Genomic DNA, 25,248 nt, shown 5'->3' on the forward strand with positions numbered 1-25,248 from the left:
GATTGAAGTGGTAAAGAACTTTACATATATCCCAATCCCAACTTTACCTTTATTGCTAAAATTACACTACATATTTGTACAAACAAACGCGCAATTCACCCTCACCCTTATAATATTACTGTGCTCAGATTTCACTGAATTACTAAGCCGTACCACTATTTTCCTGTACAATAGCATTGTTGGACATTGGTATAACAAGTTTACATACAAGCTGGCTTTTCGCCAGGTAACCAAATGCAGTGTTCATATTTCAAATAATTTCAGAGTTCATGCCCTTTCCTTAAAGGGTCCATACACGACACGATTTGGCATGCGATCCGATTCTGAGGAATATAATTTAACGGATAAAACAGCTAAGACTATAGTTACTCACGTAGACTCTCTTTGCGAAGTCTACTTGGGTGACTATACAAAAGTGCTTATATTAAGTTTATTTAAATAAAGATTATTATTATTATTCTATAATAGTTTAGTCCAAAACTGATCAATGCTTGTATAAGATATTACACGACTGATAGATGTACGTTTTGTTTTAATATATAATATACATAAAAACTACTAAATTACAATTGAAGAAAAGTGCTTGTAAAGGGATATAACTTGCTAAATTGGCAGATTAATTAAAGGTTCCTAATTATTTAGGTATTGACAGCCTCGGTGGTCTAGTGGTTTAGCACACCGCTTTACTATCCGATGGTCGTAGGTTCGATTCCTCGCACGGTACAAACATTTGTATTTCATGAGTATGATTGTTTGTATCGGTCTGGGTGTTTTCTATGTATAATATGTATGTACAAAAAAAAATGTATCCATGTATTTATATCAGTTGTCTAGTACCCATAACACAAGCTCTGCTTAGCTTGGGACTAGATGGCGCTGTGTGAATTGTCCTGAAATATTATTATTATTATTATTATACATTAGTTAGATAAATTTAATCATTGCGATTAATTTTTAAAGATTGGACTAACAAAATAGACAAGCTGTAAATTAGATGAGCGGTTGAAGGCAAAATATGTCCAGAGAACATATCTACGCGATAATATGGATCTAATAATCGGATACAGTATCGTATTATCTGAAAACGCTTTAACAGCTATCATAACAAAGGACTAATCACTTGGGCGACCGCCAACGGATGTTACCTTACAATTTTGTGTTCCACTCAACTTGTTGAGGAAATTTGTTGCCAATATAATGTCTGCGGAGCTATAACAACAACTCGTTTGCGAATAAATTACGTTTAACGATGCGGAGTTGAGTAAAACTAGTTTCAATTTTAGCTCGAAACGAAAGCAGTTGGTTAAAAACTTTATTTTCAACTGTCAAAAGCAGATCGTCGATTCAATGGTTTTTTTGTATATTATATGCGATGTTTTTAGTTGGTTTCTGCATCCGCTTATTGATATATTAGTCCATAACAATAACAATAGCTTTAACGACTATTTTACTTTAAGCTAAGAAATGCTTTATATTTTGTATTAAAAAATGTATTTTTTTAATTAGATAATATTAAAAAATTACTAAGAAATATAATGTGTATCTGAAAATGGATTTGGAATTTTTTTAATTAAATTGATAACGCCTCCCATTTCTATTTTCATTATATTATATTTTCTTGAAAGTATATATATATATATATATACAGTTATCCATTCCGTAGTATTCATTCATAAGGTGGAGTTTCTCCAATCCTTTTTTTATAAAGTAAGTTTTCTTAGAGAAGATGGTAAAGTTCTTTTTTAAATCTAAAAATAATAAGATGTTCAACGTAGAACCGTAGTTCTAAATGCACAAAAAAATGATGACGGTCTCATAAGTTAGGTAGCTCTTAAAACATATTACAAGCAAACGAACAAAGTTTCAAGTCATTTGCCTTCATGAAGCACTTCTGAAACTCTGTAATTAGCTTTTCAGTAAGTCTCTTATCACCGTTTCAGCATACTTCATAAAGGGCTTAATAAGCATTAGTTTTCTTTTATGAGATACAAAACAATTCGTAAATTGAGTTAATATTAGTTTGTATTTTCTAAAATCGACATGAAATATGCAACATCGTTAATTTATTGCAACAAATTCTTCATAGACTGCAGATTTGTATTTTCTAGAGTGATTACTTTAAATAACTTAAAAAAGATTTAATAATTCACATGTTTGTATTTTAAAGAATTTAATATAGGTATTTTTTTTCTTTTCCATGTCATTTACTATCAACTATGAAATAATATCTACAAAATCTCTGTAACAGTCATTATGTTTCTACTATTGTGGCTTTAAAGTTTTATCGTTTCATTTGTTGTTTAAATATCTCAGTTTCTGAAGTTTATTTGATAACATTTGTTTGTATATATATAAATGATACAAGTTTCACACTTAAATTCAAATTTAAATACAAAAATCATTTATTCATGTAGGACATTTTAGCCGCTTATGAACGTCAAGTTTTAAATTATATTTTTATTTTTTCCCTACTTATAGCACAATCACTAGCTAATGATGTTGATATATTAGCTTAAGCTGTATCAATAAATAAAATATATAATAAATTAATTTATTTTAATTATATAGTACATAGATATATGTAGATGATGTAGATAGATGATAAGCTTAGGAATAAGGTACGATGGGACTGGCGTTATCATATTATGATATATGTCTTAATTACTTTAAGAATAAAAAAAATCTAGTCATCATAAATACTTAATTGTGATTGTTCTCAATCCACTTGTATTTTGTGTATATGTACATAAGAGGCATATTAATTAATATAATTGATCAACTTCACAAATATTTCATTGTATTAACAAATAACAACGCAATAATAAAGCAATTCAAGTATCTATCCACGCTCACTTAATTGGCCAATCATATCGTCTCAATTGGCTAGGATTGTAGCTAAGAGGATTTCACATTACGAGTCAGACATAACAACATTATTATCTACATTCATTATTTATATAATAAATGTTTCATATATTACTTCTAATAATAATGATATGACAATTCACATAGTGCCATCTAGTATCACGCTAAGCGAAGCTTGTGTTATGGGTTCTAGACAACTGATATGAATATATAGATAATTTTTATTTTATAGATACATACAAATTATGTATAGAAAATACCTAGACCGACACAAGAATACATTCTCATGGTATAAACTTTTGTAGGATCATGAATACAAAAGTTTGTACTGTGAGAGAAATCGAACACGCGGACATCGGTATCGCCAAAGTAAGGCGGTATGCTTAACCGATAAACCACCGAGGCCATCAAAAATAGTCTACAAAAATAATGTAGAATTAATCCGATTGATACGATATTGAAATACAAGTATGAAATAATCTTCCAAATATTATGGAAAGATAATCTAGAATTAATCCGATTAATACTATAGTATTAATCAATACAATACAAGTATGAAATATCGTTCAAATATTGTAGAAAATTAATCTACAATGAATCCGATTAATATGGTATTGCAAAACAGGTTTGAAATAATGTTCCAAACATTCTAGAAAAATAATCTAGAATTATTCCGATTAAAACGATATTGCTATACAAGTATGAAACAATCTTCCAAATATTCTGGAAAGATAATCTAGAATTAATCCGATTAAGATGATGTTGCAATACAAGTATGAAATAATCTTCCAAATATTCTGGAAAGATAACCTACAATTAATCCGATTAATATGATATTGCAATACAAGTATAAAATAATGTTCAAATATTCTTGAAAGTTATCTACAATTAATCGGATTAATATGATATTGCAATACAAGTGTGAAAAACATACAAATGGGTATCGACGCAAATTGCTAAAATGTAAATGTGTACAATCTGACGCTTGGCAGCAATAATACGCAATTGCGAATGTAATTTCATTTGAAGAGACAAGATATTATGCGATACAGTTGTATGGCCTGCGGGGTTATTGTGTCAGCTGTATTCACGATTCGCTATTAATATTTACTCAATAAAACGGGTATTTACGCATTGCATTTGCATGGGACGGAAGTCACTCGCACTTATTAATAGCAACATAATTTATAGATTTATAGGTACATTTTATACAGCACTAAAGTAGTAATTTAATCAAATGTCGAGTATATTTACAGCTAAACAGATTATTTATCGACTTAAGTGATTTCAGTCGATTAACATGTTCTTGCTATAATCGATTATAGATAACTCACTTTAAACTCAAACTCACAATTATTTATTAACATCGAAACATTCGGCTTCTTGTGTACGGCATATGGTTTTATTAGCTGTGCCTGCAGTTTTATCCGTATAAAATTTGTACTCTTATTATTCTTTTGTATAAGCTATATTACTCTAAACTTCATTAAAATCGTTCAGTAGTTTTTACGTGAAAGAGATCCATCCATCCATCTATCCATCGATACTCATAAACTCATGTTTAGAATATTAGTAAGATCACTATCTCCACGGTCTATTATATATAATATCATACATCAGGTCTATCAGGTATATCAGGTCATGATTGTTTAAAGTGAGTTATCTTTGTGCAAAGCATTCATATTATTATTTTGCATGTGAAATAAGATAATATAAATCCATTAAGTAATGAATTGTACCGCAAAATGTCACCTAATTCGTTAAAATATGAGTTTTAATCGCCTGTATTCTATTATTCATCATTATTCAAATATAGAATACTTAAATAGTATTTTAAACTAAATTACTCGCCATTCGATTAAAATACGTTAGTGTAAGGTAATTAGAATTAACACTAAAGTTAGTCAGATTCTGTATTCTGTAATATATTAGCCACATTGCCAGCGATGTATTCTATCCGTTCAACCTCAATGAGAAACTTAAACCATCGCGGTTAATTCCACGAGTTTGATTACGTACTGGTAACTGGTGTTGATATTCAGTAGACATACAGCTGTAAATATAATTTATATTTACACATTTAAATTTATTATTTATTTTCATTTCAGCCCATACGCCTAATGGCAACAGTTATCACCAACTTTCTACTGTCGCCATCAAATTTCAATATTTTTAATCTGTTTTAAATTTAAACCTATTGCAATTTAGTTACATAATCAAATCTCTGATAAACTTACCACGATGGTCGAGATAATCACATCATTATCAGGTTTTTATTCTTCACAGTTTAGTACCTATGAAGGATGAAAGCCTGGTGACCGTAAATGATGAAATGGTACTTTTTTACGCAGATATTACGTAAAAAACCGTACGTAAATTATTATAATATATCGGGTGCTACCAAATTATGTGCTTTACATCGAATCAAAATATCCTTTATAAATATAAATATTCCATTACGTATATATTATTATGACGCAAAATTAACATGAACTAAAGCAGTTCATGTTAATTTTGCGTACATTAGTATTTGCATGCAGTGAAAAAAAAATGTATTTCTTTTCTATAATTTCTTTCGTAATTTGGTAGCACATATATTATTGTCACAGTATAAAAAATATAGTATACAAGCAGTATAATAACAGTACTATTCATATGGCACCACTGCCTACATGTCTCGTAATAAAACAAAACCTGTCCCATTCGCCCGGAAGCTGGGTCATCTCACCTATTATACATGAGTACGTCCGGCTTCCACAGTTTGTTTGGTGTGATCCGAAGGTCTTTAACACCTCCATACTCGGTGTCATTCCATCTGAGGTTGTAGTCATTCCATTCCTGTTACACATACGGTTATAATCATTGGTGTGAATGAGATGGAAGGTAGCATCAAGAATGTGCGCGTGTCTATGATATGTTTATGGCCGTCCCCAACTACTGAATTACGGGTCGTAATTTTGAAACTTCATATTGTCTATTGCCCTTAGAATATAGAGGGAATAATTTATTTACTCTGTAACAAAGAGTATAGTTATTCTAACATTTCGTGAAATAAAATATTATAAATGCAACAAACTATGAGAATAATATACCTAATTAGTTAATAACCTCAAACATGTAATAATCCTATTTTAGTTTATGAACTTTTTGGTCCTTTGTCGAAATAATATCCTAATCCATACATAATAATTAGACACTTATTATAATGATATTTAGAACACAGAGAAATCATAATCAACATAAGCATAATGTTTACCCGAATTCACTCAGGCGACGCCGCGACACACAGCTAGTCGTTCTATATTGAAAAGTGTGTTCTTTTGAAAATTGGCATACAATACATTTGTTGCTAGACTTCTACAGCTAACGCTCTTAAGAACTTGAACGAGAATAACAAAGGATACATAATGGACGGGGAAAACAATGTATATAGTTACGTACATATACTAAACTATAGTGTTTAGAAAACAAATAAGCGAACAACACTGTACGAAGTAACACAACAAGTTAAGGAGATAAACTTATATAGTATTAAGATAAGGAGGTTTATAGGATCCAAGTTTTGTACGATTAAGGACACACTACACTATACCGTAACACATTGTATAAGGGTAAAGACACACTGTACATTCTAACAACCTCTATATGTATTAACCCTAAAGAAGTCTTTCTAATAATCATAAAACTATTTCAGTGTAAGATATTTCTGTTGTATAAAACCCATACATATGTATTAACCTTAAAAAGCCTTTCAAAAGTAATGATCACAGAAGTGTTTTATTATAATCTTACATTTCTATTGTATGAAACCCATACATACATATTAACCTTAAAATAGCCTTTCAAAACGAATGATCATAGATATTTTATCGTAATCTGATATATCTATTGTATGAAACCCATACATACCTATTAACCCTAAGGAAACCTATCAAAACAAATAATCATAGAAGTGTTTTATCGTAATTTTATATTTCTATTGTATGAAACCCATGCATATCTATTAACCGTAACGAGGCCTATCAAAACTAATGATCACAGCAGTATTTTATCATAATCTAATATTTCTATTGTATGAAACACATACATATACATATATTAACCTTAAAAAATCCTTTCAAAACAAATGATCATAAGAGTATTTTATCGTAATCTGATATTTCTTTTGTATGAAACACATACATATACAAATATTAACCTTAAAAAAGCCTTTCAAAACGAATGATCATGAGAGTATTTTATCTTAATCTGATAATTCTATTGTATGAAACCCATACATATCTATTAACCCTAAGGAAGCCTATCAAACCTAATGATCATAGGAGTGTTTTATCGTTATCCTACATGACTATTTTACTATCAGGACTACAAGTGTTCGCTTTTCCTCGAGGAAACGCTTATAGCCCATTCATAGGCTTCATATCCTTCCTCCTTAGAATAAACACGCAGTGGGAATTTTACAGCGCGTTATTTTCTACGCAATTCCGTGTGTTTTTTTTATTAAAAGAAATATTATAGTACCTTGCGAGTACTTTCAATTTATATTGTTTTTGTATTTAAGTTATTATTAGTACGACAGTGCCTACTGGTACTGGTACCTACAATAAAGGAATATTATTTCTCACGGAAACACTTCTGACGCATTTACGTTGTTTAACCACAATTTTGACATAAAAGTATATTCCTTTTGAACAATCGAATTTTTATGTAGCATTAATTCAACTATTATGAAATTTATTGCAATATATCTTGAAGGTTATTTTGACGTATAATAGCTAATAGCATAATAGCTACTGTAGAAAACATTTGATATTCTCATAGCAATTCAATATACTTTTGACCAGTCAAGAAGTAACACATACTAATTTAACATAATTTCATATATAACAAGTGTATAATATAATATAATAAGTGTATTTTATGTACAATACATCGCAAAGTATTTATTTGTATGTATTCCTACAAATTCTCATCCACACGGCGGCACATGCTACCCGCCGTGAAACTTTTCACCAACTTTTACTTACGCATGATACTCTGGCATTTGCAATCTGTTATTTCATATTTACCTAATGTTTGTATTTAACCATAATTATTTTTTATACAATAGTTTGTATGTATGGAAAAATCGGCTACCTGATGGTAAATGGTAATCATCGTCGCAATTAAGACGTCTATAATAATTGTGACGCTGGTGGAATTTCTAATGCGTGTAAATTCCTGAAGAGTAAGGTGTTGCAGTGTAATTTGACTGGCAGACTCCAAATCTCACCCTTGTCACCGAAGAGAAGCTTTCAAAGCTCCTAACGGTAAAATTTGGTGACGCAGAAGTACCTACGTATACAATTTTGTACATTATACCTCTGGAATATTATTCATTACTGTGTCCCAATTACTTCAGTTATATATGTATCTAATTAAGTATGCATTTCAGTTTTTTTTAAGTATAAATATACTGAAATAAAATTAATACAATAAATACAAATAATTATTTCCGTTACATTTCATATATTCAATGAAACGTTAATTAATCTACTTATATTAAATATTATATGAATATTCTGATAATTATTCAGCGGACTTTCGACAATATGATTTAAATTATTATTAAAACCACTTAATCTGTAGTTGGAAACAACCAGACCAATATAATGAAGAGAAAATTCATTTATGATTTACTGGGGAAACAATATTGAAATTAAATATTAATTTATTCCATTACAAATATCTGATTCAACCTCCGCCAGTTTTCAGATTACAGAAGTTTCGCTGATATTTTACTGTTCTTTATTTATCGCAAATTATAATATTGCTCAGCCTTTTTTATTAATTTTTCTGAAACTACAATCTGCTATTTTTAATTTCTATATACAAAATAATGCATATTAAATTTGTAAATGCGAAAATACGCCAACCCGTCTGTTTGTACATTTTCAAAGCTACAAGTAACTGAATTTGACTAAATTTTACTTTAAAATTTAAACTTTTATTTCTTGAAATGTAGATAAAATCATCCTAGTAAATTATAAATGTACAATGTAAACGGTATGTTCAAAGATAATCTGACACAGTTATAGTTAAAATGGCTCGGAATCAAGTTAGTGTATAGGTAATCTGAAATTTCGTCCCTTTCCTGACGTAATGTTAATTATTATTCCACAATAAATATAAAATAGGTTTCAATTCATATACGAATTAAACTAATAAGTTATTCGTAACAGTAATCTAATATTGATTCATTGTAATTATTTATATCAATAAATATATTAAAATTAATAACTATATTTGAAAATTCTGTATTGCAATCGCGAAGTTGTCTCATATAGGAGTTTGTAACAACAAAAAAGCAATATTGTTCCCCATATAATCGAAAGGACACCATACTGACTATAGTAACATTCCAACAACCCATACACTGTTATATCCAATGACGTTATTTAGAGAGCACTAACACAAGCCCAACTTGTGTATAACAAACTTCGAACTCGTGTAATATTACAAAAGTTCTCAAGTTACTTGCAATATCTTGTATTTGTGAGGGCATAGAACTGAGTCGTGGTATGAACTGACAAAACTTAATAGCCAGTACGGTGATTGTGTCAGAACGTGATAGATATATATCCGTCTCGTTCTATTTAATGTTCTCTCTTAAAGGGTAATCAGAGCACCAATTAAGAGGAAATATGGGATGATATGTTAACAAACCCGAGTGTTCGGGACCTAAGTGTGTTTGAGATGCTTGTCTCTATAACCAGATGTCTTTATTATGGAAATAGTCGAATACAAACTAAATACTCAAAGTCTAATAATACCTTCCAGAGAGAACAAATGGTTTTAATTAAATTAATAACGATAAGTTGATAATAAAATACGGGTTGAGAAGGACTCAAACCCAAATATTTAACATGAACGTACAACGAATTACTGTCATAATATCTACTAATATTATCTAAGTTTGTACTATTTTATAGGATTAATGCTTTTGTATTTTGTTCATTCATCATAGACAATATACTTTGAAACTTTTATAGTTACTCTACTGCTGCTGTAGTAGTAAGTACTTCTAACAAAAATTTAATAGACACACTTATATATGAAATTAACTTAATAGCCGTCTATTGAAGCAACTTTTGAACAACAACTAACCTTGTACAAGAACTAAATGAAAAGAGTTTAATAATTTTAATTTAATGTAAAACGCTGTACATTCATGTAAACATGTGAAATTAATGTCTAAAATAAAAAAAGACACATTAAATACGAAACAACACTCACACAGTACAAATTATATCTAGAAAAATATAACACAAATATTGAAAACATTGTAGAGTTTATAGTTTTTTATAATATATAAATACGAAGAGAGTCAAAAGAAGCTTACATTTAAAGATTAAATAGAATATAAAAGCAGCTACACATGCAATAGTGAATAGTTGAGAAATACATGCCATAGAATTAAAGGAATCACCTAAATATTTCAATACAAATAAATATATACAATATGTAAAAAATATTATGACTAAAGCGTATCCAAAATTCTATTATAAAAACTCGTTGCAGGAAATATATACAAAAACCGTTCTTAATTTGCATGTTTCTTTCATAACCAGGGATAAAGGGGTCACTACCTTCGTAGACTAAGCTGCCGTATTGGTAAATGCTAAAATATATGATTTAAATCGCTCAATAAACATACCTTTGGTGCTGGAAGGGAAAAATACGAACTCAATCATTCCATATGCACACGATCCTTTAATACAAATGCAATTTATGTACAGCCAACATGAAAAGTATGTGCATCAAGCATCATCTTTTAATATTTCCATTTTATTTAATAAATAAATTAAAGATAACACAACTTTCGCTATTAATTAAAATAAAGGAAACCAAAATGAACATAATATCGGATTAATTTATTTTTAAATAAAATATTTACATTACGTTCCGTGTGCACTTGTGCACACAACGTTAATATAACATTACATCATAAAAATTGGTATCACCTAAAGGGTAGCATAGAAAACAATCGTCTAAAGAACATACAAAATATTTAAAATACTGTTTATAAATATAATTATTTTATAGGTCGTCTCAATGAGGTTTCATTTCAGGCAAACTAAGAGGAGCATATTCCCCGAGGCACATTCCCAAACCCGATCCTATAACTTCCCCTCGATAGAACATTCCATGGCCATGCATAGTATAAAAAACCACAATTCTCCTGTAGCCAAACAAAATAAAATTACAGCGGGTACCCAGGATGTGCATAATTGATTTACAGTGGACATTAAATACCTCAGCTATTATTGTGCATATCAAATCATTTACATACATGTCCATCCAATATGTTACTTTCAATTGACGAACCTAATACGGAACCCTCTTTGACAGATACGTTACACGTTTACTTATTGTTAGTTTAGTAGCCATTTTCAAATTTGGCTTCGACTTCAATTGTTTTATAGTGTATATTAAAAATGTGTCAGTTAGTGTCAACCATTAGTACATATTGTTAATTGCATTGCGGCGTATACGGCAGTTAACCACGAGTACAGTTTCATATTCAATTTCCGTTTCTCCATTACATAAATTTAACTATCAATATTTAATTTTACTGCGTACTCACCTGAAGTACCAACATCGATTAAGTTTATTAATGATTCATTAAAACTAGACTTAATAGACCAGCCAAAAGATAAAGTGAAAGGATGTAATTAATGTATGACAATTAATGATGAGATGAATGATAAAGGCTACTAACTAGTCTAGCATGAGCTGAAGATCAGCAATGAGGATGTTCAGGAAGATCCACTAAACAAATCTCATACAATAATAGCGGAGACATTGCAAAACTGCCGCATATTCCACAATGCTATGCAATTTTCAAAAATAACAGTCAAAGAGAAATATTATAGAAGTAACGCAACAACAGAGTAAAATAAATGAAGGAATCAGTCACGAATCGAATCCAAATCAAAGTAGAAAGAAACAGAGTAAACGAAACAAAACATTAGAAGTTTTATTAAGTGTTAATTTAGGTTCGTCGTTTAAACACACTTACCAATGACAGCCATATATTGGTTATAAGTAGTTGATTCTTCTCGTCCTATTGGGTTAGATGATGTCAACAAAAACAGAAAGAAAGGGCGCAGTCAGTATAATAGTCTAGACAACTCTGAACCACGCGGTCCGGACACACAATACTGGGGCTGGGGGCGACGCGCGACCGTTCTCTCATGCGATAAAGACGTTCGCGTGTCGCCCTACACACAATCTAATATATAGATATTATGCGAAACGTGTACAACAATTTAACACCGACTCTCCATGCGACAATTCTGCCGCGATGGTAGCGCCCTCTGGCCGCGCCCGCCACCTGCAACCGTTACCTTCAAATTGTGCTCAGTAAAGTGGCAAAGCGTTACATTTATATATACGGTGCGTTCCAAGAAAACTAGTGCTGGTGGGTGAGGTAAATATTTGAGAGTATGATAGCACGGTAGCAGTTAATAGCCGTACTGTCCCCGTGGGGAATCAAGTTCGCAGACAGTTCGGGGGCGGGACGGCGAAGGCGCCAGGCTCGGCTCCTACCACTTACCAAATTGAGCCAGACGTTCGTGGTCAGGATTTGATTTTTCTCATCCTTATTTTGATAAATGAACGCACGGCGACGCAAGAAAGGAACGAAAAAAGATAATGAAAATCAGAACGTGATGGCACTGTTTTCACTCCGTCAATAATTCCAGATATTGTACACTGTATATACATAGCGTATACTGTATCTTAGAAATGCTTCATTAAAAAAATATTAGGGATTCGAACCCCCATGTTCCCAATATAAAATTCATTTGTTATAAACTAACTAAGCAATTAATGTTGCATAAGAATTAACCCGTATGTTATTTTAGCCAACAAAAGCAATAATCAAATTTGAGAATCCCGTTGATATTCTGTAAATGTGGGAGGTTGTTCTGTGAAACCACAAAGTCATTTTAATCTCTTACTCCGATAATATTACTGACGAAGCAATAATCCGCTTTACACCGAAATGTCATTAAGGAGAAGTAATTAAAGAGATATTGTTGCGAATAACAAGAGCTTTGCAATGACTAATGTGTTTCACAGGACAAACAATACCGTTATGGATAACCTATATCTACTGTTAATTACAGTTTATTACGCAGACGAGCGAAGCATGACTCCTTTAGACGTAAATGTATTAAACCATCGAGTATAAACACATGGTATTATAATAACTAAACAAAAGATATTAAATATTAAGAATAAAGTAACACAACTGAAGACAATAGCATGATGATCAATGTAGTGTAACAGAATGTAATAAAATCCTATTAAAATATATACCTACATGATATTTTAAAAATTAAGGTCCTAACTACCTGAAGTATTATCAGTAAAGACCTCTTGAATTAAATCTAATGATGTATAAACATTGTAATTTATACTTCTAGAAATTGTCAAATATCCACATAATTTAATTAAAATATTCCACAATCATTCCTCCATTACTGTTTTAATTTATTGCCCCACAATAATAAACAATGCTCAAGTTAATGATTATAAATTATCTGTCTATACCAAAGTGCCACTGCACCAAATTATAAAGGTGACACCCTCCGATTGTTGTACAAAATCTGTTATTTAATAAAAAGTTGTTCTAAGTGAAACTAATGCGAGGGCGATAACTCTGTCCAATTTAATAAAGCCTTTCATTTGGAAGCAGGTTCTTAATTGCGCCGTAACGCGGAGAAATCGAGGCTTACTTTAAAATATGACCGTGGCAAATCTTAAATTAAATTTACTGGGACTTAAGTTATCCAATATTATGTTTAAAGTTTCAGGGCGCAATAGATGGTAGCAGAAGTGGAAGTTTGGAGATATTTATTTACATCGTTTATGATGTAGCATACTTACCTTTATACGAGTATGTTACTTTATGTTATTATGAATATAAAATGTTTAAAATAAATATAAAATATCATTAACTTACGAATATAATCATATGAAATTGAAATATATTAAAATATCTTCTCAGTAATTTAATTTATTTTATTTATATATTAATTACTGTACTTTGCAACTGTTACACGCAATTATTAAAGTCATATATGTTTACAATTTAAAATATATATTTTCACCTTTTTAACATACTTAGTGATATAAGATAATGTCAAGCAGTTAACGTAATTTGAAATCTTATGAACGCATCAATCGTTAGAATACTCCCTCATTACGGGTTATGAAATTCCGACAAAAAACAGGGAAGGAAGCGACCGCTATGAAATATGAAAAGAGTTCAATCCAATACCTTTCGTAACCCATTTCGTACAAGAAAACTCAGCAAACACTCAGAATTACGGTCCTCTGGCCGACTCCAGTGGGGTTTATTGATTTTAATTTAATTCTTTTCGGTCAAAACGGCAGTCCTATTTTCACGTACTCATTCAGAATTAAGCTGAGGTTTTTTTTCGGATTTATTGTCGTCCGCTGGACGCCTTTGTTGTAAAACATTTTAACAGTTTGTAAGCTGGAACTTCGTAGATGATTATCTCTCGGTTTATTCAACTGGTAAAGAGAAAAGTTTTGGATGCTGTCTTTCTTCTATACTTAATTAACACTGAAGATTAAGCAACTTAATAGTCTTAAGTAACACTGTATTATAATTTTATGTTGTTGTATTAATTAGACTTCAATAAAATATTTGTCAGTCATGTATTTGTTATAGGACATTTTCAATCATCTACCCTGTCTGTATTTTGAAACGTACCTTCTATTATGACGAGGGCCTCGGTTGTCAAGCGGTTTAGCATATCGCTTTACTTCCGATGACCACGGGTTCGATTTCTCGCACGTTATAAAGATTTGTATTCATAAGTATGATTGTTTGTATGAGGTGTTTGCTTTGGACATACATTATATATGTATTTACAAAAAAACATCTATGTATTTATATCGGTCGTCTAGTATATCTGTATCCATAACACAACCTTTGCTTAGCTTGGAACTAGATGATGCTGTGTGTCCGGGGCTATACTTCACTCAGATGATTTTTGTTTTATTTGACAATAAAATAACCTATTTTTAGACAAAGTAACTAGAGGTATAATTTACATTTAAAACCTCGAGACTGGATGACCTCTTACGGAAAATATTTCAAACTTAAATGTGACTTTACGTCGTGATTTTCGTGATTTCACTCTCGTCGACTGTCACCGACGTTGGGGAAGCAGGAAAGCCCGTTCAATTAGGCAAATGGATAATACTTAATCTTGCATCTCTTTCTAACAAGTATTGGTTCCTTCCTAGAAAGAGATGCAATTTATACGGCAGTGATGTTTGCATAAATTTTCCAAAATTGTTATTCTGATTGCCCAGGTTTTCAGCGAGTTTCATTTCTCGATTATTCACGGGCGTGAAAAATTGTGATTTCTTCAATCCATATTAATATAATAGGTATGTTTCTTTACTTTTTATTGATTCAAATATACTGTGCATGTCAATTGCATTTACCTAACGTGACCAGGCGTCCCATTTTAAACGTCCCTTTTTTATACAAACTGTCCCTTTTTTATAATTACGAGTCCCAAAAACCAAAATGAACTCTGAGACGTAAAATTGTCCCGTTTTTTGTAAGTTCGCGAAAATTTGCGTGGTCCAGCGGGCCGGTTGTGATGTTGATTATTGTTGATAATTGAAGTAAATAGGTACAAAAAAAACGTGCCAAGACTTTTAGTATTACTATATAATGATATCTTATCTGTGGTCTTACTTAAAAGCTTCACTAGCTAAAAGCAAACTTGTTTATCCGATATACTTAACTTTTAAGCTAACTTTTTCTGAGTAAAGCTTTAAAAAATTGTATTTTTCAGTGGCTGTCTATTAATTGATATAAATAAACCAATGTCCCGTTTTGAGTCAAAGAATAAATAGTCATGTTACGTTTACCACAATATGGACAGTTGACAATACCTCTTACTACCCCATCTGGGGCAACTATCGTCACAATATATTCATTGTATATTTCTTACTAGCTGCACTCGCGACTTCGTCCGCGTGGAATTTTACTTTATTTTTCTAAAATAAAAGTAAAATCGGTCCAGCCATTTCAGTGATTAGCCGGAACAAACAGACAGACAGACAGGCAAAAATTGTAAGAAATGTTATTTTGGTGTAGGTACCGTATTTATATTCATATGCATGTAGTAAAAAACGGTTATTTCAATATTACAAACAGACGCTCCAATTTTATTTATATGTAACGATTGATAAGTGACTCGTTATGGCAACTATCTCCGTCGTAATTGTTTTCATTACAGAACTGGATACAGTGATTTCGCTGGCAGTCTACTTTTAAAAAATGGCAGTTCGCCTCGCTCCCTAACACCCAGCGGCGCATCACTTCCGCTCTTGTGTTATTACTTCGTTTTTGCTTAGTATTTCTTTCAACTGTCTTTTATTTTTCTCGTCTCCTAAAAACTGTGGCGTGATGTTAAACAGCTTGTCACCTTCCTCAAGCTATGGAGTAACAGAGATGTTTCCCAAAATCTATTACTAGTAAAGGGCTATATATATATATATATATATATATATATCCTTACTAATATTATAAATGCGAAAGTAACTCTGTCTGTCTGTCTGTCTGTCTGTCTGTCTGTCTCGCTTTCACGCCAAAACTACTGAACTGATTTAAATGAAATTTGGTACCTATATAGTCTAGACGCCGAGGAAGGACATAGGCTACTTTTTAATGCGAAAAAAGGGTTGTAAGGGGTTGAAAATGGTAATGCAAGGTTATCTTTATGCGGTTGAATACACACTTATTATAATAATGGCTTAACTAAAAAATTAGATATTTTGGAAAGTCTACTTTATAATTGTGTTATTAAGTCTATTTTCAAAAATTTTTAACTTCTGAATTACACCAGTATTGTACTAGATATGCGACTTATTAACGCTCATATGTCATAAATAAACATATATGTCATTTGTATAAGCAGCGCGCATGCGTTGCGTTGCGCGCGCAACTGATTATTGTCAATCCGTTGTCTCCTTATGAATTTAAATGAATAAACGTTTGCTCTGCAATTTTATTTTATAAATACATAAATATAATCCTGGTATAGCCTATAACTGATGACCCTGCTCTTGGACAAGAGCGTAAGAACATATTATTAATATTTTTGAAGAATAAAACAACATATAATATTAAAAATGTTGTCAATAAATATGAACAACATTTCCTTGGAAGAAACAACATCTACCGTTCCATCCGAGCTATTCAGGTTCGGAATACGCGTTTCTCCATTCTGGCCAGTAGAGTCAGAGATATAGTTCGCGCAAGTAGAGGGATAGTTTGCAATTTAGAATATCACATCTATTATTTTGATTTAACAAAATTTTTTTATGTTATTGGCCAACTGGACCACCAATTTTCAAAAGAATGTAAAGAAATGTTTAAACTGTTTATTAAATATAAATAAATATGACATTTAAATTTGTAAATATCACATTGTCACCATTCAAGGGGTAAAATAAAATAGCAGATAAAAGTTTTTATGGAAATTCGTCATATTTGAAGCTAGAACGATGAAGCTTTTTTCTTACGCTTTTTTGGGTCAGTTTATTTAATAAATACCTTACTAATATTATGAAAGTGAAAGTGACTCTGTCTGTCTGTCTTAAAAGCCAAAACTTCTGAACTGATTTAAATGAAATTTAAAGTCTATATCTTGAGATAGGACATAGGTTACTTTTTAATGCTAAAAAGGGTTATAAGAGACTGAAAGAGGAATTTTTTAAAAGTTTAAGCTTCAATCATATTTCTTTGCCTATTGATTAAATATAATTAACGAAAATGGGTTGTAAGGGTCAAAAGGGGAGTTAAAATGTTGTATGCATGTATTGTCATTTTTTAAAGCTAGAAACTTGAAACCCATTTTTTAGTCTGTTGAGAAAATATCAGTACCTACCGCCACAGGACTCGGCCATAAATGGTTACAGTATAGCGACAACTTATCATTGGTACATGATGACACTAATATAAGTAGCATTAAAAAAAACAAGAAAAAGGGTTATAAGGGGTTGAAAGGGGAGATGTAATGTATGTATGGTATGTATGGAGTATCTTCATTTTAAAGATAGTAGTTTGAAACTTAGTTTTTGGCTGTTGATTGAATTGTATGGAATTATGTATGGAAATTTCATTTTTGAAGCTAGAACGATGAAACTTTTTTATTGGGTTAGATTAATAATATATATTTTTTATTATTTGCTCAAGGTCACTATTTTACGCGGACGAAGTCGCGGGTACAGCTAGTATATATATATTTACTATACCTATAGATGTAGCTTCAAATCATGTAAGAACGAAGAGCGATATGAGCGAAGAAAAATGTAAAATGTCTAATGTGTCAAATTTATAGTTTCAGATCATGTACAAGCATTTTAGTTTTGAGCAAAGAAAACTGTAAAATTTCTAATGTATGACACATTGCACTTGTGTTTACGAGTTCCCAATATGTTCAAAGTTTGTACGAACTGTTTGGACTGGATAATTAATCAAGGAATTATGTTTTTATAGATCACTAATCAGATTACCCTTGATGGTTATAACGGAGAGATCATACAACTGCAAACAACCATAGAAAAATCTAGAAATATACTCAATTGTTTCCTAATTATTGTCAAAGGTTCACAATGTGTTCAAACGTTTGAGTCTGTGTCTAGAGAGATAACAAGTATATTCCAAACTCCATACGTGTCATCAAAAATCCATTTTCATAACGAACCCTTGGGTAATGTCCAAGTTAAGAAGCTTATCTTATTAATGATGTTCTTCAAACATCTCCAACAATACTGAACACGGTACTATTATATTCATGTAAACTTTATTTATTACTATCTCATTGCAGATTGTGGAACTTTGTTATAACCAATTATAGTTCTTCGACATCTTGTTTGAACGGTGCTTACGTGAAATTGACTGGTTTATATTAAAAAACTCCTTGACTATAATAATATTCCTAAGATTAAGTATGATTTTTCAAAATAGAAATGTGAACTAAATGCTCAAGATTGTAATACAGATTCATTTCTATTGAATGTTTAACGTCTTTTTAATTATTTACGTTTTTGGATTTATTTATAGTGCCCTTATTATGTAGCCTAAAAGGTAAGGCAAAATGTTAATATCAATTGACGTATTTTCTTTATGTTGGTCAGACTTAATCCTTTTGGATGTAAGTTCAATGAATAAGGCACTAGAACTCGAAAATTTCATTGTATTTTATTTTGTATTTACTACAATAAACTGCCAAGTAGAATATGCTACAAAACCTACTTCATCAACCTAGTATATATAATCTATACATCTATACATATAAATAAAATTGGAGTGTCTGTTTGTAATAATGAAATAACCATTTTTTACTACATGCATATGAATATAAATACGGTACATACACTACAAATAGATAGACTATTTGTTTCTTCCGGATAGTGTCTGAAATGGCTGGATCAATTTTGACGGGATCTTTATTGGCAGGTAGCTGATGTAATAAGTAGTACTTAGGCTACTTTTATTTTAGAAAAATAAAGTTAAATTCCACGCGGACAAAGTCACGAGTACAGCTAGTATTCAATAGAGTTGTTCAAACCACAATGTCTGAAAGAACAGTGCACCGCCGGCGGAGTTGCTTGCGGGCATGCCTGCACTTTGTTCTTAGTTTCTCTGCATCCAGTCTCGTTTTTTCGACCACTGAATTAAATAGAATTGAAGCGATCCAACGTTACATTAAATCATTCTGACATTTAATATTTCAGATGTCAAAAATACTTAAGACTGAAAATATTATATACTAATGGCTCACTCCTGTCATTTAACAATAATAAATGCCAACAATTCATAATAGGATTTTATAAGAAATCTTGTCTCCGAAAATTATGATTGATTTCCCAGGGGTCTGTGACTGAAAAAGGTTGAGGAATACTGGTTTAGACAAATAAATGCTATTGACTTTGATTTTATTGATTCTATTCATCTTTCTTAATCATCATCACTTTTAGTTTAGCTTTAAAATTTCCATTAGCAGGATTTGCGCGCTGTTTAGCGCGGCCCCCTCTGATCAATCCCCCGTCCAATTCAAAAGGGGATCAAAATTACGACGGCCTAAACCGAGGTTCGAACCTCTAGTGGTGCCCTCAGACCAAAGTCGTATTCGTCAGGCGAGAGTGGGCCTACAGCCGCAAGTCCTTCCGCGGGCTTGGATCTATCGGCCAACAGCATTAAAGTAGTTGGAAAAAAAAATAATACGGGAAAACTAACGCGCGCAATCGCTAATAATTACATATTTTTATCTATATTGTGAGTTCACACTGTTACGCGTGTACAAATGACAATACAAATGCTTTTAATTTTTTTTTTCTATATTCGAAATACTTTATTATCTAAATACATGTTTAAGATTTATTTATTTAATTTATCAATAACTCTATAATTATATTTGTGCTTCATAGTCAGATGACCGTCATTTTGGAATGATAATTAATTATTTCAAAAAGGCGCTAAAGCACTCACAATTGGAAAACGCGGGAATGCAAAACCATGCACCGGATCTTTCTGGATCTTTTTATCTACATTTACATGCGTAAAGTCGAATCGCGCGCGCGAATGCCTTACACGTATACTTTTACGTGTAAAGGTACCTAATAACTTTATGTTAATAAATGATATATTATTCCAGTATGAGACACATTTCGGGTAACAAGATAACATAGAATATTATTAGTAAGCTATCATAGATACAGAGTCATGTAGTAGGCAAATTCAATTTCACGGGGTCGATTACCTTCGATTAAGGGTAGCATAGAGACAAAAATGAGTAGAACTGGCCTTCTTATTCTATATTTTGATAACAATAATATCACCATCAGGATCACCTGTTTTCAAGTTAAGCAGAGCTTGTATTATGAGTACTAGACAACTGATATAAATACATACTTTTTTTGTAAATGCATAGAATAAACCTAAACTAATACAAACAATCGTACTGATGAATACAAATGTTATACATTGCGAATCGAATCAGCGACCGTCGGAAGTAAGGTGTGCTATACTGCTAGACCGCCGAGGTCGTCATATGTATATTTATTTATATAGGTATACATAGATGATAATTATAAAATTTACACTTACACAACAGAAGGCATACAGCGCTTTGTCAACCACTCATTTCAGATATTGGTAGGTAGGGGTTATTATTAAAGTTGCAATAAGGTTGCCTCTTCTAGTTTGATAATATTCTCATTCACAACTTTCGATCGCATCTAACCAAATTCTGAAACTCGACGTACCTATTCTGTCAATGTCTTGTTTCTGTGAGCTTTATTTTTATCGACAATTTCGATTCATCGCCATTTGGAACATGCTAAGAACATAAGTAGCTCATCTCTTCTAGTTGCAGAATATTCTCGTTCACAGCTTTCGATCGTAGCTAACCGAATTCTGAAACTCACGTAACAGTTTTGTCGATGTCGATTTCTCTGACTTTATTTTTATCGATATTTAGAATATACGAAGAACGCAAGTAGCTCATATCTCTTCTAGTCTCATAATATTCTCGTTCACAACTTTCGAATTCTCGAACTCGACATATAAATAAAAAAGAGGACATGATGAATATGAACGATATTATGGCTTACCTAAGAGATTACCGCCGCCCTAGAGCACCCGTAATACCAAGGGAATTGCAAGTGCGTTGCCGGCCTTTTAAAAAGGAATAAGCTCTTTTCTTGAAGATTTCAATATCGTACCGGTTCGGAAATACCATTGCTGGAAGGTGATTCCACAATGTGGTTGTACGTGGCAAAAAGTTTATAGCAAAACCGCACTGTGGAGGACCGCTATTCATTCAGATGATCAGGATCAATACTGTTAGTGTTGATTCCTTTGAACTTTATTTTTATTCACATTTGGAAAATACGAAGACTGTAAGTAGCTCATATTTCTTCTCATAATATTCTCGTTCACAACTTTCGATCATAGCTAACGGAATTCTCAAATGCAATGTACCGATTCTGATACTGATTCCTCTACTACTACTCTACTCTATTTATATCGTCATTTTTAATATACGGCGAACGTAAGTAGCTCATATGTCTTTTGTAGTTTCACAACATTCATTCTCGTTTTGGAATTCTCAAGCGTCACATATCGATGTTGCTTTTTTAAATTTTAGTTATCCATATATTTTAATGAACGGAAAACATAAGTAGCTCATGTGTTCTAAACTCACGATATTCTCGTTCACAATTATCGATCGTGGCTAACCGAATTCTCAAACTCGACGATCGACTCTGTCAATGTTGATTCGTCTCAACTTTATTTTTATCGTCATTTTTGAACGTACAGAGAATACGTGCGGAACGCTGAGGCGTTTCTGAACTACGTGATGCGGTTTTAATTCGTAGATGGAGTTGTTTTTACGAAATTGCCACTTTCCGGAAATAAGGAAGGCGTTCCTAAACGGAGAGATAAATAAGTAACAAATCAAGCGCAATCAATTGGAGAGGGACGGCGACTGGATTACCTAACGAAATAATTGAACATCGTACGGATAAAAAAACAGTATTAGTTTTATATTTTCAAGTCCGTGTTTTATTTAAACATCAAGTTGCAAACAAGAAATAAAAACATTTTTTTTTTATAATATATGGTATTTACGTAAAACCGTGATTGTTTTCGATTTTCGATTTCATTTCACTTTTTTTAATATATATTATTTGCGCATCCTCACTATAATCAATCAAGAGTTATTTTTTTATAACATCTTTAAATTTCAAACAAAGCAATAACTATGCCAATTATCAACGGAGATTTGTTACTAATTTATATTGAACATAAATATTAGTAATCTTTTCTTACTCTACCAAGAAAAGTTAACATATTTGATTTATTCGTATTTAACAATGAACTTTAAAGGTTATACAGGTTGTACAAGTTATTATTTGTAACCGAAGTTTCGTTATTTTTACAACTGAATTTTGTAGGTGCCATTTGGTAAATATTACTTAATTAAAGTCTTGGTAGTATAGTGATATAGCACACCTTCTTACTTCCGATTGTTGCGGGTTCAATTCCTCGCACGGCACAAACATTTGTATTCATGAGTATGACTGTTTGTATATTTACGAAAAAAATCTATTATTTGTACGAGTTGTTTACTACCCATAATACATGCATTAGTTAGGTTTACTTGGGTCTAGATGGCGCTGTAAAATGTAAAATATGAAATGTGAATTGACCTGAGATTATTATTATTATTAATTTACAACTTATACAATTCACTACTAATTTACTAATGTTAAAGAAAACCCTTCGATGGTAGCTTTTATGTAAATATTTACTAAAACAATTTACACTAGTTTGCACAATAACAATAAACGATATCCAAAACAAACAAATCATCGACAATTAATACAAAATACTAAATTAGTTGTGGCCAATCACATTTTGTGTTTTATTTACTTAGATCTAACCATTGGATGGTTATTTTAATCTGTTATCTGCACCGAACGCTATTTATACCAACATTCGAGGTGAATTGACTGTCATTTGTACTGGCCTTCACAACCTATAAATCAGACCCTTCTATAAATAATTAAACAATTTAACAACAGCTGGGCTGTTATTAATGTTACTCATGGCACCTTCAAATACATAATGTGCCTTATGAAGGGAAGACAGCTCTTTAGTCTTAAAAAAATCCTAACTTACTTATAATCTGCATATAATATGCGAAGCAAAAACTTTGTATCCTTTTTTAGGAAAATTGGGCGGACAGTGAAGTACGAAATTTCGCACACTTATGGTTTATATAAAGAAGAATATTTTTTTATGCATAAAAAGACATTATTATAATAAAAAAATATTACACAGAGTACCATGTATTTCATACACGCATATGAACTCTTTTGTTTATTATTAAAGTCTATGGTCTAATTGAGATTAAGAATCTAATTGAGATAGATTAATATTGTTCGTCTTTAATATTATTTGTCTATAGTTTTACTGAATGATATAAACCTTATAAACTGAAACAAACTTTTATTGAATAATATTAAATAATATATTTTTAATATTAACGATATTCAATTATAATATCATTTAATAATATATTAAATTATGTACCGCATGATTCAATGTGTATTAAAAATAGAAATATATGTCATGTAACAAATGTATTTTAAAGAAAAACCAAGTTTGTTTTAGATTTATAAATAGATATTATTAATACTAAAGGTGAAGATGTCTTTAGAATAAATTCAAAATGAATGATAATAAATAATATAATAATAATAATGTATATAAATTTTCTCGTTAATTGACATTTATGAATAAAGGAGTCAAGCTTCTTAAAAATTTTGGAATCCGGTAAAATGTGTACCACTTACAAATTATTGTTTATAAATTACCTTCCACATATATATATTATATTACCTTCACCTGGATCCGACACAAACACAAACACTTTAATAAACATTGAAATATATATTTCATAAAGTCCAGTTTAACAGAAGATTATTTAACAAATTATGAATAAAATATTTCCCCGATAGTTTATAAATTTATTAATTATTTTATAAATAACATTACAGACAGACAGTGCAATTTTATTTATTTGTATAGATTAGATACACCGAGTGTTTTGTATTCGATGTAGCTTTAGGATGTACAAATACGGGAAAAATTTATTTTTCCAAAATATATGCAATACTACTTTCTTTAAACTTTGGTATACCTATTAAACTGGTAATATGAAATAGTCAAAATCCAGAGAGAACATATATATTTAGTAAATATTTTATTCCTGTAGACTTAGGAGAATAAATATATTATACATGTATATTAATTAAAACTAATTATAATATCTATGATCTCTCTGAACATAAAATTATCTGTGACATTCTGAATACTTGTCTGTTATAGCTCAGCATTATAAAATCCGTTTTAAATCTTATTTACCTGCATGGGTTTTAGATTTAATATTATAATGATATATACAAACAGGAAAACTTTATTAGAAGAATTTCTATTAGAATCTCTAAATTTATATCTAAATTTATATATTTTTTTGTAATACACAAACTGTAAAAACATTAGTAATTCTCACAAAACATTTTTTATTTTTTCTCAAAAATAAATCTTACTGGACCACTCCCACGGTATCTCATACTAAACATTTTCACTTAAGGAAACACTAAGAATGTTTAATTATAATATACTTAATACAAGATCACTATTTTCACCTACTTTTATATTAATCTCTTCATAACTTTCAATTACTTTTAATATTTTAAACAAAC

The 25,248-nt window shown here is 31.0% G+C and overlaps 1 protein-coding gene across 1 annotated transcript in view; it reads right to left on the minus strand.

The window, feature by feature from the left end:
* The window catches only part of LOC131848828 (neuronal acetylcholine receptor subunit alpha-7), a 55,616-nt gene that overhangs the window by 27,921 nt on the left and 2,447 nt on the right, over positions 1-25,248 (minus strand). Inside the window, exons 3-4 of the mRNA XM_059198772.1 lie at positions 11,927-11,971; positions 5,594-5,703 (exon numbers count right to left, since the gene is read on the minus strand). Coding sequence (XP_059054755.1) covers positions 5,594-5,703; positions 11,927-11,971 — 155 coding nt within the window. The remainder of the gene's footprint in view (positions 1-5,593; positions 5,704-11,926; positions 11,972-25,248) is intronic.

This window comes from Achroia grisella, unplaced genomic scaffold (genome assembly GCF_030625045.1).
Source record: "Achroia grisella isolate CSIRO2021 unplaced genomic scaffold, CSIRO_AGI_Agris_v1 utg5968, whole genome shotgun sequence".
Lineage (NCBI taxonomy): Eukaryota > Metazoa > Arthropoda > Insecta > Lepidoptera > Pyralidae > Achroia > Achroia grisella.